The sequence below is a fragment of the Carettochelys insculpta genome, chromosome 1 (genome assembly GCF_033958435.1).
Source record: "Carettochelys insculpta isolate YL-2023 chromosome 1, ASM3395843v1, whole genome shotgun sequence".
Taxonomy (NCBI): Eukaryota; Metazoa; Chordata; order Testudines; family Carettochelyidae; genus Carettochelys; species Carettochelys insculpta.
In genome coordinates this window covers 155078388-155096453 of record NC_134137.1, presented here as the reverse complement: position 1 = coordinate 155096453, position 18066 = coordinate 155078388, and the positions used below count along the sequence as shown (strand labels likewise).

General features: G+C 41.4%; 1 protein-coding gene across 1 annotated transcript in view; it reads right to left on the bottom strand.

The window, feature by feature from the left end:
• The window catches only part of PHEX (phosphate regulating endopeptidase X-linked), a 168295-nt gene that overhangs the window by 61584 nt on the left and 88645 nt on the right, over positions 1–18066 (bottom strand). Inside the window, exons 11-12 of the mRNA XM_074983374.1 lie at positions 16814–16942; positions 13587–13688 (exon numbers count right to left, since the gene is read on the bottom strand). Of these exons, the coding sequence (XP_074839475.1) occupies positions 13587–13688; positions 16814–16942 (231 nt within the window). The remainder of the gene's footprint in view (positions 1–13586; positions 13689–16813; positions 16943–18066) is intronic.

The following is an 18066-nucleotide window of genomic DNA, read 5'->3' as shown; positions in this document are numbered from 1 at the left end:
TCCAGGTGGTGGGTCCTGCCCTGGAATGTCAGGCACAGCATCCTGGGCCTGGATGGAGCCCTGCTGGAGTGTCTTCACCTTCACCTGGACTTCCACCATGCTGCAGAAGGGGTTGGCCTCATTCCACCAGGCTGGTGGCCATCCGGCATAGGCTTGTGCATTACAGTGCTTCACCCTGGGGTCTTGGAGTAGCTCCTCCTTGTACCACAGGTCCAGGAGGGTCTGCACCTGGGGCCCACTCCAGGAGGGACCTGCCTCTTGGTGCCCCAGACTGGCTCCTGGGACCCTTCCAGATGATTCCTTGAGGAACCAGAGAGTCTTGAGCTCCCTTCTGGTGTGCCATGTAGAATGCTGGCTGGAAAGGAGTGGGTGCAAGGGTGTTTGCACAGCAGCTCGAAGCTCTGTTGTTTGCACACACTCAGAATTTTGTCAGTAGAGTGGCTGGCCTTTGAGACAAAATTTTTGATCTGAGGATCTTCTTTGCCAGGAGGTCTAAATACAGATGCAAGCCTTTCCCCTGGGTCTGTGGCGCTTTGTGTCCCTGCTAATGTTAGGAGTCCCCTTGGTTTATGTGACCCTTCCTTCCCACTTAACATCAAGCATGTGCTCCAGTGCTTTTGTATCCTGTTTTGAAACCCTGTCTGTTGGTAAACCCAAAATCTTATTTCTAACCTTTCCTTTCCACTTTACTACTCTCCCCTCCCCTCCACTCCCCTCACTTATAAAAAGCACATCTCTTAAATAGACAAGCCAGATTCCGCCTAGAAAAAGGGATATTTGTTTAATACGACAGGGAATGAGGGAAATGAAATGGAGGAAATTAAATGTGGGAAGATGTTGTCAGATACCCACAGCTACTCGGGGATATTTTTTCCCAAGCTACACAACTGAAAATACCTAGAATGCAACAGGGCTCAGGGAACTGTGGTATAGGTTCCCACAATATGCAGCTGCAGCAGTAGATTTGGCCAACTTGTGTGTGGCAGCAATAAATCAATTTTGTGGGAACATGAGGGAAGGCTTGGATGCTCAAAATCAAATTGATAAAACCCACTCTTAAAAATCGATTTAAATAAAGTTGATTTTAGCATGTAGTATAGATGCAGCCTCTGCCTGCTTGAGCAAAACTCCTTCTGTGCAGATTTGCAATGAGTACACCAAAACTACTCCCCATGCCTCCTTCCTATCTTATATTGCAAACAAGAAAACACACACACACACACACACACACACTGCTGACCAGAAGGCAGGGAAGAAGCAAACAGAAGAGATATTCTCTTATCTACCTAGGAAAGAGTTTCTCCTTCTAGTAAATACTTTTTGAGAAAAATCCCATTCTGGAGCTTAGATTATTTCTGAACTTTTAAAAAGTTCCTTTCAAAGTTATGGAGGAAACAGCAAACAGTCACCTCTTACTTAAAAATCATAGGCACCTTGGTGTTTGCCTAATAAACGTGAGCAGCTGGCAAAGCACCTTTTCTGCTAAGGACTGCATACTGCTTGGTGAATAGCCAATAAGGGAGCAGCCTCATCCTGCAGCTGATGATATCTGTTAAAAAAATACACCTCTGTAAAGTCTACCACCCAGAATCTGAGGCGTTTCTGTGGGACACGTAACATTTCTCTTCATTATTGAGTTTCAGACGTCATTGGCCAATGAAATGCCTGAGCAATTTAAGGTCTGCTGATGTTATAACTAAGTTTTCCCCAAGTACATCACCATTTCTGCTTCCTAGTACTTAAGGCATTAAAAGTATGTGTAAACTGACAGAGATGCATGGCTGCAATTATTCCTGGTTTCACCAGAGTAGAGGAGACGATTATGGCCACACAAGTGAACTAGCCTGCCAGAACCACCTGTTTACAAAGTGCTGTGAAAACCACATGTAAATTATAGAACGAGGCCTTACACTTCCCAGAATATCTGCTTTCTAAGTCAAGGAATACACAACTTCAACTATCAAAACAGCTGGCCAAACAGAGGTGAAGATTTTTAAGACAAGCAGTAGTCAGGCACTTGCCTTGCACTGGAAGTGTCCCATTTGTGGCTATGAAAATCCTGGTCTGAAAAAAGGTATTTCTAAATGCCTGTTGGAACACGAGTGATCCCTTTCCACCAGCTGATCAAGCCACAACCTAAATTTGCCTATCTCTAATTGGGTTTGGAACATGAATTTCAAAACAATGGCTTTTTGGGCAGTGAAGGGAGGGCCCACAGGAACCTCCCCACTGTGGTTGACTGGCCTGGCAAATCAGAAACCAGGCTGTATCCTATTGTGGTTGGCACATTAGAGGTAATTGACATATAAGCCTCTATCATGAACTACTCCACAGAAGAATTAAAGATGCCGTGTAGTAACTGTGCCCACAAAATCAGTAAGGGGCCTGGTCATCATGTCAGTTAAAGTACTCTACTTTCTCCTAGAACAATTTGCATTTTCCTCCACTCATAGCACTACTGAGAAAATGGTGGGTCCATGGACAGGACACTTTTTCTGGACTATGCATTTTGAGGCAACACTTGAATTATGGGTTTCCCAAAGGTAAGTGCATGGGCTAAGGGAGGGAAAGAAATGCCCTGGAAAAAAGACACCTACCCAAAGAAGCTGCTCCTTGGGGCTGGGAAAACAAAGGCCTTACTTCAGGTTTCTGCCTGTACGCAACCAGACACAATCCTCTGCTCAAAAACAGGACATATGTACATTTTGTAAATACCCAAATTACATGAAGAATTACTTTATTTTGCCTCACTGACTCCTGTTCCAAACAGGAATGGCCAACAAGGCCTTGAAGAAAGGGCTCTGAGTTACTGCAGTGAATTTTCTCCCAGGTATGGCTGGCTGATGGGTATCACTGACATGCTCAGTGTCTAACTGATTACCATATATGGGTTCAGAAAGGAATTTCCTGAAGGTCAGATTGACAGAGACCCTAAGGGGGTTTTGCCTTTCTCTATGGCATTGGCAGCTGACAGGTTTTAACTAGTATAAACACTGGATTACTTCTAACTTTTAATCTTTAAATCATGATTGGAGGACTTCGATCGTCCAGCCAGAGTTTATCGGTCTGTTACAGGACTAGGGGAGGTTCTGTGGCCTGTGACATGCAGGAGGTCAGATGAGATGATCATGAAGGCCCCCTCTCCCCTTAAAGTCCATGAGTCTTTAAGAAACCGTTACTCAGTAAAGAGGTGGTAATCCTTTTTAAAATGTACCTCTATGCAGTAAAAGCTCCATTATCTGGCACGTTTTTCGCAGACGATGCTGCTGTAGTGTCTCACACAGAAGACCAGCTTCAAAAACTGCTGGATCGGTTCTCCAAAGCGTGCAAGGACTTTGGGCTTACCACCAGCCTAAAGAAGACGAATGTGCTCGGTCAGGATGTTGCTGAATCCCCATCAATCACCATTGACAACTATACGTTAGAGGTCATCCACAAGTTCGTTTACCTCGGGTCCGCCATCACTGACACCCTGTCGTTGGACACTGAGCTAAATAGGAGGATCGGAAAAGTGGCCACAACTCTGTCCAGACTCAGAGAGTGTGGAATAACAACAAGCTGTACGCTCACACCAAAATGCAAGTCTACAGAGCCTGCATCCTCAGCACCCTCTTTTATGGCAGCGAGACTTGGACCCTGTATGCCCGCCAGGAAAAGAGGCTGAACGTCTTCCACTTGCGCTGCCTCAGGCGCATCCTTGGAACATCATGGAAGGACAGAGTGACCAACACTGCTGTCCTCGAGCAAGCTGGAATCCCAACCATGCACACCCTCCTCAGGCGGCGTCGACTCCGCTGGCTTGGCCACGTCCACAGGATGAACGATGGAAGGATTCCAAAAGACATCCTGTATGGTGAGCTAGCCTCTGGCAAAAGACCTCCCGGATGCCCCCAGTTGCATTACAAAGATGTCTGCAAGAGAGACCTCAGAGAGGTAGACATCGAGCTGGACAACTGGGAAGATCTAGCAGACGACCGCAGCAGATGGAGGCAGGGGTTACACAAGGGCCTTCAGAAGGGCGAGTTGAAGATCAGACAGCTAGCAGAGGAGAAGCGAGCGTGCAGAAAGAACAATAAGGACTTGCCAGACACCCACTACATCTGCAAGAGATGCAGCAAGGACTGACACTTTCGTGTGGGTCTTTATAGTCACAATAGACGCTGTAAATGAAGTCCTCAATTGAAACTTTAAAGGGCGCGATCCATAGTCTATGCAGACTGAAGGATGCCTACTGCTACTACTACTACTACTGGCACGTTGGGTGAATGGGAGGGTGCCAGTTAACTGAATTTTCCGGTTAACTATGAGTTATACTTTACCAATGGAATATCAGTTTCCAAAGAATTGGACTACAATGAAATGAATCAAGTATAAAACGGTACACAGCTACTCACCAACCTGTAGCAGCACTGCACTGCAGAGTGGTGGGTTTCTTGAAGCACTTAGGAGTGTGCAGGCAAAGTTTTCTATATTTTACAACACTACATATCACCATGGGCCGCACATGGCGTACACCCAGATCAACAAAATACACAACACCAAAACTATAATGAACATAATTTAATCTTTGGTGATACAGAAGACCTCTAAGGATAGTGCAGGGCCCTCAGAGATCATCATTATCAGCTTCAGTTATCATTACAGAGGGAAGAGATTGAGTTGAATCTGTAACGACCCTATGACACACCCCAGAAACGTCTTTTTGGAATAAATCCCTGACATTAGCTTGTTTACTTGTCTTCTGCCTCTTTTGCTTGAAAGAAGAGCACAAAATATGCAATTGCATAATGTGATGGACAGAATATAGTCCCAGTTACCAGAATGCAGATTTGTCTTGCAAATTATAAAACAGTTGCATAACTGAATGCCAGAAAATGGAGCTTTTTCTGTAAAAGTTCCCCCCCACCCAACTGGAGAAACAACAAGGACAGTCAAAGCTAAAATCAAATCAAATTTGCAGAGATGGGAGCAGTCTTCGGGCGCTTCAGAAGAATTAATTTATGCCTGTGTATCTCACTTCTATTAGAGAGCAGTCCCACTGCAAAACCTCCAGATTCATTCCAAATTTTACCTGTGTCCCCCCCGCCCTCCATCTTTTTGCATTTTTCTCTTCCTCTTTTTCACACATGAGATTTTTCACAGGTGTTTTGATGTCACACACCCACTCTGGCCTTCTGGAGCTGTGCAAGGGCTGAAAAATGACAGCAAGAGATCAGGGTTAAATGCAATTTCCTTTCCCTTCACCCATTTTCCACTATCTGTCTGCATGGTGCTCAGGTTATTAATGGAACTGACATCACTGTACAACTGACTGAGCAGTAGCAGCAGTCAGATAACAAGGAAGAAGCTGACAGCAGCAGATCTAGCCCCACAGATAAGATACAAGCAAACACGCCGTGGCTATTAGTTTCAGCTCTGGCCAAAGAAGAACATTTCATATGGTTATTGAGCAGAAAACCCCAGTCTTCCTGGGGAGATTAAATTAAGCTTGGTTTTGAAAAACAGTATTTTCTGGGACCAAAATAAAAAATTATTGGAGGAGGAGGTGCTGGACTTCTATCTGTGTGTTGTCGATCCAACCACAAATGAGGATTTCTTTTTAATCCATGAAAAAAAAAGCATAGAATGTTTTCATACTGCAAGGAAAGACTCTCCCACTCATTTTATCTGCCAGTTGAAATGTCATCCTAAACACTGTCTGACAAACACAAAAAGGTGTTAACTTCAGTGTCCTGGCAAAATTCCATTTTGGGTTCCTACAGTGACCTTTCCAGATTCTCTCCATCATTTCCAATGATCTCACTATTCCTCACTTTCTTCCTTCAGTCTGTCATGTCATGCTATTCTCTGCATATGTTCATGAGCACAGTAGGAAAAGGACTAACCACTTTGTACAGACAAGTCTGAGTTGAACAGTGGAAGTTTATTGCCCTCTAAAGCTGAAGGACGGTTCAGGAACACAGTTAAAACATAGTTCAGACCCCTTACGCACTCCAAATCTTATTTCAACTGTATCGATGGTCTAACCTTTTGCAGCCAGGTCCCTTGACATTGTAGATGTTACTGTATAGATGAGCATCTTGATCTTTAAGGTCTACCTCAGAACACTGCCACAACTCAAGACTATAGAAATACCAACACATTTCAGTGAAACAAAAGCATTACTAAGACTCAGTCAGCGTTAGAGACAAGGAGCTGGTTCTGTGATTAAAAGCACAAATCTGGAAGTGAGAAGACTGGGTTTAAAGGTTTGCAAAGGCACAAATAGGAATCAGGCATGCTGTTTTGACCATTTCTCCCTTGGTTCCCAGGTCTTTCTAAAACAAGGTGTCATTCAACAAGAGCAAACAGGGTAAAGTCCATTAAGGTTTCTAAAGAAGATTTAAGGTTTGTAAAGTGTTTTTAGAACTTTGGATTGAAGATGCTGTATAAATGTAAAGGAAGTAGTAGGATCTGCGGTTATGGAATGCACTCCTACAACTTAGTTTTGTTAACTTTTGAGATGCACAGAAACACTCATATTTTCCCTCTCCTTTCTCAGGCTACCAATGTGCAGGTTGAGCTGAGCTTTAGGACTGGATAATCTGCAGGAGTACATTTGCATTATTTGATTTATAACCAAAGGGATAAACAAATACAAGAAGAAGTTTGGCGCTTACAGACAGAAATGGAAAGCATTATTTAAACTCTATTAGGTGAACAAGCTATAAACTAATGCTTGGCAGGAAATCGTTTGCCTCTCTTGCAGAAGTTTTCAGGATTTTTACATTTATTCCTATCTTATATAAGAAAAAAAGTGACAAAATCTCAAAAATACTTTGGAACAGAAACCCCCACCAAAAAGTTTTTATGCTCAGGTCAATCAGAAAGCTATGTCGGACCATTTCAAAGCACGTAGTCTCACTTTTAACCATTTCCTAGCAATGTTTTCAAATATTATCTAGCATTTCTATCTGAAAAGTCATTCAGAATTAGAAAACCAGGACTTTTCATTTCAAAAATATCAATTTTTTTTGACAATGACAAAGAAAAAACGTTGAGTGAAAAAATTGTCAAAACCAACCTTTACCCCAGGAACAGTTGTGCTTCTGACAATTGAATATTTTTTAACAAAATAAACATTTAGGTGAAAATATGCCACTGACCAGTACTATCATATTAAAGCATTTAAAACTGGTTCAGTAAAAAAGGGTTCTGCTCTTAATAACAAAGGTGCCTATTGACTTCAGTGGGGATCACGCCAATGAGAATACTAAAATGCTTAAACTTAGGCAAATAGTTAAGTACAGTGATTTTTTATGCCAATACTTGCCAAAACTGAGTTCTGGCCCCTCAGCAGCCTCAGCCAAGGGATAGGGAAAATGCTGGGTGGGGAATCAGCTGAGTACCGGCTCCTCTTTTTTTTAACAAAAAAAAAACATTGGTTCAGCATCTTTTTTAAATTGGACCTCTTTTCTTACTCTAGATGGTGCTAAAGTACTCCAGGTATTGGTTTGTAAAGGCCATTGACCTGCTCTGCATCACAGAACTCAATGGGAATTTTGCCTCATCTTACATTGCTTGTTTGAGTCTGTTCCTAGTGAAGTCAGTGGGACTTTTGCCATTGACTTTACTGGGAACAGAATCAAGCAACATAAACTGAAACTAAACTAAGAAACATAGCAGAGAATTATGCTTATGTTTTTCTCTGAGCCTGCTATATTAATCTTTAGACTGGGAAAGATGAGATTGAAAACAAATATTGTAAATATGACTTCCTTACAGAAAAGTAAAACCAGGCTACAGTCAAATTCAGTAAGCAACGATAGTACTGCAGAGTCACCTTGGGATTACCCATGAACTCTCATTACCTAATAAATAAAATTGTTATTCTTTAAAGTGATACAGGACTGCTAGTTATACAGGTCTTGAATATTACTCCCAAGCCCCTGTTAAACTCGAGGCATTTTAGTGGAGAGAAACAACAGGGATGAACAAAAAATAATTAATCCTGACAGTGCCAAGAAACACACTCATAGTTTACTTCTCCCAAAGATCATCTGCCAACGAATTATCATTTTTGAAGAAGCAGCGATAAATGATGATTTTAAAAATTACGATCTTCATTAGGACATGATTACAAGAGTCATGGTTAGGTAGTTTCAATTTTGGATTCACTTTTTTCCCTGCAGGTCCATCCTTAGGAAATGCAGCTGTCAATATCGTCAGGATGATAGAGTACTGTGCTATCAACACTTTCATTATCAGGAAAAGAAAAGGTCCTTTTTGCACATTTGTCAGCTCTCCCAATAGGCTGCAAGGTGACTCAGAGCTGGCACAGCACAAAAGCTATTGAAGACTAGACATAATGCATACAGCACATGCCAAACACACCCACAGAGCTGCACTCTTCTGAATAATTTAGCTACCCTTAAAATTGAAGGCAAAATGTCATGACCCTCACAAACTAGGGAATTTAAAAAGTGAGAGCAGGGAGCAAAGTGAGTTTTAAAAAGAGAAAAATCAGAGGCCTCCCCATCTAAGACTCAAAGGATTGACAGGAACAGTTTAAACAAATCCTTGATTATAGCCAAATAGGCTATAATAACATAAGACTAACACAGAAGAAAAAGGAATCAGCATATGAAAGCATGGCGCCAGATACTAGACTCTGATTAAGCTATGATTTTTAGAAATACCATGAGCTCCATCCAGAGAATTATATGAGAACTGCACATTTTTTTAAAAAATTACCCAAAGCCTCTTAGGATGGGGGAAGAGGAGAGAATGGAGGTGTTTGTTTGTTGGTTTGTTTGTTTGTTGGGGAAATTTTCAGAAGAACTGGTTTCATTTCATACTTACAGCATAGAGGTTCAAAATGATCAGAAGACATGATGTTGATTCCAGGAAGAAAACTGAGATTCTTTGAGATACAGAGCTCAAGGATGCAGAACTGCTCAGAAGACTACATAAGTTAATACTTGCTAAATTGGTCAAGTTTCATAATATAGACTGAGCTGGCTGCTCTCCTAAAGCCAAACTGTGGTAACTGGTTCTATCATAGGGATCCACTCCAAAGCCTGCATAAGTCAATGAGAGTCTTCAGTGATGTCAGTGAGGCCTGAATCAGGCTTACAGAAATTTCTTCAGCTGACCCCTGGCACTATTAGCAATAAAAATGTGCAGGCTAACAGAACTTAGGCAATCCCTATCACAAGCAGAATCTGCAGTCTCCTCTTTGAGGGGATCAGAAAGCCTATCAAGCCATTTTCAGTATAGTGGGGTCACCTAAACATAGAAGCGATGGTTACAACAGCAGTCCGTTGACAGAAGTCACTGTCGGAAGAGATCTCCTGACAAAATTTCTGTTGACAGAGTGTGGCCACCCACAAAAGCCAATCAGAAGAGTGCGCCGCTCTGTTGACAGAGCACCCAGACTGCCCTGCTGCACCCAGAAGCACAACTGACAGGGCTGACCATAGTTGTGGATGACCTGTCTGTTGACAGAAGCCCCACCGCCCCACCCCATCCCACCCCTAGCATCCACACAGCTTTTCTGTCCACACAATCTGTCAATATCAGCATTCTACCTCAAAGCTTTGAGACAGAACGCTGCTGGTAAAAGTGCTGTGTTTTGTTTAGGTACTGTGGACAAATCCCAAAACTGGGGTTTTGCCAGCAAAACTTCCTAGTGTGACTATAGCCAGAGATAGCAAGCATGTCAAAATCATTCTAGGAGAATTTCTTTCAAAAATATTTTCAATACACAAAACTAAAACATATAAACAAAAGATCTTTTAACTGTTACGCAATAAATGAATAAGCCTGCTACAGACTAAATTACCCACTGGTTTAAAAAGTTCTAAACAGTAGGGAAACCATTCTACTGGGTACAACAAGTAACCAGAAAAATAACACCACCAATTAACTCCTTTAATTCCAAAGTGGTTTGCAAACTCAAAAAAAAAATATTGACCAAACTGACTATATGAAATGCAGCCATTTCTGAGTAAAATGCAGGTGCTGTTTAACTCCACACAGCAATACTACGCAACACACCACGATAGGTAGGTAGTATAGCCAAGCAGTAGGCTTGAACTCCAGAGAGTTTTGCTCCAGGACAGATTGCAATCACAGACACACACCATTGGATTTGTCCTGAAGTTAAGAATCTTACTCTTACAAAAATGCTGTGAGATACTTAATTACCACAAGCACCAGAGAAGCTTTTTTCCATGCCAGTGGGCACAATGTGAGCACAAGTGGGTGACATTCTGTGGGCTGTGTTATACAGAAGGTCAAACTAGCTGAACTAGTAGTACCGTCAGGCTTTTCCTCTAAAACAGGGTATTTCCAGCAACACAGAATTTTCTTGTTAGAATGCTCAGTTTTAGCTGAGTAGTGACTTAAAAGTCAGAGTGCTACCTAGGAATTCACTGCAATACACTTTATGCACATTCTCCTCATCTCAGACTCTGACTCAAAACAACAGCTTGTGCATGCTGACAGGATCACAGCAGTATTATAGACAGACACATTGTGGACACTTTTAGGCCAACCAATGCACTTTCTGTGTGTCAACCCATTAAATAAATACTGCTAAAACCCCCAAATCTTCTGTTTTATATGCTATTGTATTAAAGTGACAAGAAAAAATGGGTGGGAGGGTTATGCGTAAAGCTGATCATACACTGGCGTAAGCAATCTACTTTATTACATTTTTAGGGGTCTGACACGTAGTAAGTCTCCCATTTATCCAGTACATCATTGACCAGGGAGTTTTAATTAGTTAGTTAACATATGCCCATCCAAAGCAATTTACCTTGCTTCCTGGATGCCTTTTTCAGAAAGATGTAGGGTGCTCCCTAAGTAAAGCTGTCAGTACTGCCCAGAGTACTCAACAAAACTCGTATTGTGTTTAAATACATCATATGATTGTTTGGTGTGATTTTTGTAATTTATTATAAAAAAGAACATCAGAATGAAATCAAGTTTTGGGGAGTGCTTAAAATGCTTCTGGATTAAAAGGATTTAAGATAGACGGGACTTTTAAAAAATGTTATTTTATCAGTTCATTTCACTTGGTATCCCATGTGTGCCCTATTATGGGATTGCATCTAAGACACTAAAAATCACACAAGACATGACTATACTGTCTCTATTTGGCTTTAAAAAAAGTGTTTTACAATAATGACCCAAAATGTGACAGCCGTCAATGATATCGCTGTGATTTTAATAGTTGTTTCAATATAATAGTTTAAATATGCTTAGTTCTTATAAGCCTCCTCCTGTTCACATTGAAGTTCACTTTAAATGAAGCTATGCACATAATATTTGTAGAATTTTTAAATAAGGCCTGAATTTAGTGTGCCAGACACATTTTATATATGGCAGAAGGACATATGACCAATATGGTTTTGACTTCTTATAGACTTTACAGTATTTTCACCATCTTCTCGTGCTGACTCTTTCTGTTCAACCTTCTGCTACATCTGATGGGCAGCAGGAGTAGAGCAGAAGAGTACACAGAGTAGTTTAGTAAATTATTTACTAGAGAAATCAATTGAGACTCAAGATAGTATTAGAAAAGTTGCTCTTATAAAATACATACATATATATGTATGTGTGTATGCAAAAGGCCTTTCTGCAAAGACTGAAAATGGCATCCCTCCACCATGAGCCAATCAAGTATCTCTTGTAGATATGTTAGTATCTATATTGGATATAATCCGTTTGTTTTTTCGTTTCCTAAACTTCACAGGTTGTGTGAATGTATGTGGTTAATTGGTGACTCAAATGGCAACGCACTCCATTTGCTATCAGGTTACCGAGCGCTATAGTGTGATCCTGTTCCCCTTGGCTTTGTGGCTCTGAAGGATTCATAGAATCATAAAATCACAGAGTTGGAAGGGACCTCAAGAGGTCCTTAAGTCCAGCCCCCTGCCCCAAGCAGGATCAACCCCAACTAAGTCATCCCAGCCATGACTATGTCAAGCCAGGACTTAAAAACCTCCAGGGATGGAGATTCCACCACCTCCCTAGGAAATGCATTCCAGTGCTTCACCACCTTCCTGCTAAAGTAGTTTTTCCTAATATCCAACCTACTTCTATCCTTCTGTAACTTCTGACCATTACCCCTTGTTCTGCCATCAGTCACCAATGAGAACAGTTTCTCTCCATCCTTTTTAGAGCACCCCTTCAAGAAGTTGAAGGCTGCTATTAAATTGCCCCTCAGTCTTCTCTTCTGCAAACTAAATAAGCCCATATGCGTTCTTCAGAAAGGCAGCATGAAACAAAGATGTGGCATATAGAATTTAAAATTTTCCAAAGATAAAATGGCTTCCCAAGCCTTTTCATCTGAATTATACAAAAGCTATGAAGACTGCTTTTTTGAACCAAAATGGCTATGTTTATTCAAGCACAGTAGGTGGAAAATTATTCAGCTTTGCTTGCCTATAATTCTGTTCAGAATGAATGCTTGGAAATGGAATGCTGTCCAGTCACTTTGACAAAGAAGATGAACAGCCCATCCTCTGTTCCTGTGAGTTCATTACTTTATTAGGGTATGTCTACATTGGCTTTTTTTTTTTAAAGCAATAGAGATCTCTCATCAGTGACTTTCTGAGTCTGGGTCAATTGACTTAGGCTCAGTGGGCTCATGCTATGAGACAAAAAAATAACAGTACAGATGTTCAGGTAAATGCTGGAGACCAGAATCTGAGAGAACTCCTTTGCTGGATCTCAAAGCCCAGGCTTAAGATCAAGCCCAACCATTATTTTTAACCCCAGAGTATCAGTTGACCCAGGCTCTGACACTTTCAGTCTTTTTCTGCATAGTAGACAAGCCCAGTTTCTTGCCCTGTTCTCTAAGATCATTTTCCCTGTCTTAGTGAGTAAAAGTGAGGGATGGAGTGACCTGCTTCAGGAACCTGTGGGTCCTTCCTAACATCCAGTTAAACCTCTAAACTATAATGACACAAATGTTCACATTATCATGACGAAAATTGCCAGCCTTGAGAATGACATGATGGCACTGATGATTGACTGGAATGGAGACAACACTTTTTGAAGTGCTGTGTTCAGGGGGTAAAATTCCCAAAGAGACATCAAAGAAGATCCTCACCATAAGATCTTCATAAACCCGTTGTTAAATTGGAGTCTCATTCTTACAGATGCTGGACATCTTGAGCAACCTAAACTTAATATTTTACAGTAGTGTTATTCATTTATACTATGGTAGCACCTAGAAAGCCCATTCAGGATAAGAGTCCATTGTGGTAGGCTCTATACTGACAAATAATGAGGAAGACAGACTGTGCTGCAGAGAGTTTACAGTCTCCATATCACTTAGAGAAAGAAATAAGAAGTGGACAACACAAAGAGGGTGAACATGGGAGGAAACAATGCAACAAATGAGTCCCTGAGAAGAAAGCAGGATTTGAGGCATCTCAGCATTTGGCCAAACAGATTGACAATGTGCATCTCTAAAATAGCAAACAATTCAATGGAACTTTAAACACAGCATTAAAACTAATGGCAAAGATTCCACTGACTTTAAGGCAGCAGGATTTCACCTGGCGTTTCCATTATCTCATGCTCATGATTACCTTTTCTTTGGCTTTCCTTTTTGTTCTGGAATCCATCCAGTCGTTTTCCTTTTCCAACATGTCGATAAAGGCCCAGCGAATCCCTTCTGTCAACTCCGCCATCTGCAAGACAAATTTTCCCCTATAAAGACAGCCACAGAAAATTGACGATGAGAAAAGCAGACTGCTCAGCTAACTGGGTATATGAACAACCTGTCGGGTAAGACTACACCTATCTCTCTTCATAAGACTCCAAGTCTTCTTCCCTCTCCACCTACCTTCCTCCTTCTCTTCCCACAACCCTGGGATTTCTAGTTATCAAATGCTTGTCTTCCTTTTTAATCTCTGCCAGCTACATCAGACACGTTTTGCACCTCTGTTCCCTCCACCACAAAACAATGAACAGCCGTCATGAGAATGCCTGTTGTGCACGCATAAAGGACATGCTGAGAGAACGGCAGCCATCTTGTGAAATTCCTGGCTATGTGTCTCGCAGTCACATCTGCTCAGTGGCCAGTATTTCTTCTGATTGACTTTCATCCAAAAGAACCATATTCTGCCTGTTTGCATCCTTACCCAAATACAAAGCAGAACTCTATTATTTACCTAACTAGCTTCATTTGTGGACTCTGAGTGTAATTTAAATAAGTACTGTTTATATGACAGATGGTAGCTGCTTGAACACCCAACAGGGCCCAATTTTCCTTGGTTTTGCACCTTGGATAGTAATTGACATTGACACTGCCAATCTGGTCTGGTAGCATTTTTCATCCACTTGGCACAGATATCAAATGACTACACAGAGAGTCACAGAATTTCAAAAACAGGAATAGTAACACTAAGATACTAGGATGATAGAGAATACACATCAGGTGACACCATGTCATCTGATCCTGAGTGAAAGATGATTCAGCAGGTCTAAAGAACAGAAATGTTATCAGTCCCATGTATTTGGCTGGGGGAGCTGAACAACAGAGATACTCATAATCAGTTGCTTCTACTTGTATTGACAGGCATGGCTGAAGATCTAGGCAATTACTAAAGAAACAATGTGACAATAAAAAGGGCCTGCTCCAACAGTCACTGGGGTTATTGGAGCTAGATAAGATCTAAAGTTTAACAACTGTGTTAAATTAAAAAATAAACTGAAATGTTAATTAACATGGGCATGCAATGTGTTAGTCAGGAGATATAGGATCTTTAAAGTGTTCTGGTGGGGAGAGAGGGACCCTGAAAAACAGCAACATTATTTTAATTGGAACAGTCATTAATACATCAGGTTCACATTTTGAGCTGTCATTTCCTTGTTTTAGGTCTCCCCTGAATTAAAGGAAAACTCTTGCTTCTCTATTATTCAGTTTCCTCTCCTCTTTTTTAAAAATATCACTACTTTAGAGACAATACTGGACAACCAGAACAAAACAATAAATACGATCAGAACAGCTCAGTAAATAGCATCCAAGGGACAAATGTAACTTAAAGGATATTGATGAGAGAGCACTGACTCAATTAACTTAGTGCACTAATGAGGTGAACTCCTTGTATTTGGAGGATGCAAGTTCAAACTCAGCTCTGCAATTGGGCCCTGGTGTATATTTAGGTTTTATGCACCAGCTGCAGCAAGCAGGGGGTGGGAGAAGAGACCTATTCATATTATCAGAGTTATTACTGGAATTGCTCAGGCATAGCTGTGATAAACACTGCAGAGATTGTAGGTTAACAACAATGCTATATTTAGACACAAATAATTTTTTTTTCATACATGGAGGCAAAAGAAGGCATACATGGCATGAGACACCATCAGTGACTAAAACCTGAAAACACTGTCCTACCCGTAACTCATGATTTGCTTGTCATGGATGTTCTCCTCCTTTCACGAAGGAAAAACATTCTAGAAAATAGAATGGTTTTCCTAATTTAAGAAAGGGAGGAGAATGGGAAAAAAAGAAAAGAAACAATATTTAAAATAGACTAGAATAGCCACACTTTTCAAGATTTCAACCAGATCTAACACAACCTCTCATTTTGTTTCTGTCCACCATCTACACTCAGGGTTGAGCTAGCCAAGAAGTGCTATATCGGCATTCATGTGATACAGTTGATCCCAGTGTACATCGGGTACCGATGCTGCATGCCAATGGGAGAGAGCTCCCTCAGCACCATAATTGCGCCACTTCCTTAAGAGGTGGAAGGTATGTTGGTGAGAGAAAGTCTCCCATCATCTTAGCACCAGCATGGATAATTCTTAGTCACAGTAACGCGCATCCCTGGATAGGGAAGGTGTCTTTTTCACACCCCTGGGCAATGTAAGTTAGATTGATTTAAGCAGTAGTGTTCACCTGCCCTCAGATCAATGCCTATCTTCTGTCATTCGTGTAGAAGTTTCATGCTCCTAGTTCGTCGATGGTAAAAACTTGCTGCTTATTTTCTTTTAAATTTGCCCTAAAGAGAAACTTGAATCCTCAAAAATACTTTGAACCATATCACATTTAAACAAAAACCTAAATTTTCTTTTTGTGTTTCACATAGTTTTTGAACGTGTGGAGGAAAAGTAACAAAAATATTTGTAACTCCAACAGCTGTTCCTCTCTTTTCACTTGAACCTTCATGGAGATCATTATACTACGTTTGTGACATCAAGAAATGGAAAAAAATTGGATGTTGGACAAAAAAATTCTAATTCAAAGACAAAGGCCCCACACCAGTAACAAAGGGAATCTCAGTCATTATTGAAATTACAAGGAATAAAGGCTTTGACAAACCTAATCAAGACATGAGTCATCTTAGGATCCTACCTTTGAAAGCAGCAAACACCTGGTCCTATAAAGGAAACTAGAGATAGACTCAGACCCATAAATTTACATCAGGAGAATGGGCCTGGTCCAATGCCCCTGAAGTAAGTGAAAGCCCTTCCACTAATTACTGTGCATTAGATGAGCACCTTCAATCCAGATCTGCATTTTCCTAGAATCTGGTATTTGGAGTCCATCTTAGGTACACTAAAGAGAAGATCCATTAGCTGGGAGATGAAGTGAAAAGTTAGAAAAGAGCAAAGTGGAAGTAAGTCACAAGTTTAACAGCAAGGATAGGTAATCTTTGGGAAAATGTATGAAGAATAATGGTAAATTCAGCATTAATTTGAAGTCTTCAGATTGAAAAAGGATGGCTTTAAATATAATTTCAAAATTTTTCTGCTGGGAGAAAGAAACTAATTAAAAATATCAAGGTAGAAGCTGAAGAGGACTTGCCATTTTTCTCTTGTCTTCTTGAAAATGGACATTCACAAACATCCTGCCAATGACATAAGGGAGTGCTCCTTCAACTAAGTTGACACATTTATCCCACTGAGGCAGTAAAGATGTGGTTCCTTGGATTACCTGTTGGCATTGCACAATGAACTGTCAGAACAACTTATTTGAGAAGAATCATCATAATAACTCAGTATCCTAAGTGTTAATGCTAAAACATAAGAGACAGGCATAGCCTAATATATGTAACAGCAGGATCAATTTATGATTCATGTCCACATTTTCATCATCTTCAAAATACTCCACCCCAACTGACAACTTGTGCCCCTAAGACCTAAACCACCATTTAATGAGCAGGATGCAGCATTCTGCACCAACTTCAATATGATCCAAAAGGCAATCTTCATGTGCCTGAAGCAAGCCTGCCACTAGGACTTCCAGGGATTGGGATAGGAACTACTGCAGGTGGAATGTCATCAATATGAATGCTTGTGTAATGCCCACAGACCTGGGTTGCTGGCACTATGTATAGAACCTGCAAGCATAGGGTCTAAAGCCCTGCACTCTACCACATGAGCTAAAGGCCAGCTGGCTTTCAACCATGGCTGTAGAGCAGAGACTTCACTCACCCTAGAATGAGGTCCCAGTACCTCTGGGTACTACACTTGCATGGGAATTTCTGGGAGGCCATTAATATCAGTGGGGGCAAGAAAGCCCCAGCATGAGTGGAAGCTATCTGTGAGTGTGGGATTCATATTTTTTTATGTCTGAAACCAATTGGCAGATAAAGGCATGCTAAAACCTGGCCCATGCAGGGGAGCTGACAGTCTCCTGGGCAAAGTCGGGAGGTGGCTCTGTACTCTTGGAAGGCACAGGGCCTTGGGTGAAAGGGGCAGAGCCTGGGTTGCCAACCCTCCATGCCACCTGGTGCACAACACACCTCCCTGCCACCTCCAGAACAACACGGAGCATGTAGCGTGGTATTCTGGTGGCAATTTAAAGAGTCCAGGGTGCCAGCCACTGACTCTGCTGCAATAATGATGGCAGCTAGGAGTCCCTGGTCCCTTAGTGTTGATGAGCCCCAAGGCAATTGCACTGGTTGCCCTCCCCACATCAGTGAGCTTGGTACTGGGCTTAGCACACTGCATGGAATTCACATGTGTAGGTAACCATCACTTGACCTATGGACCATTTATACAAGAAGTTGAAAATGCTGTGCGGGAAAGGCTACAGCCAACTCAACCAATATATTT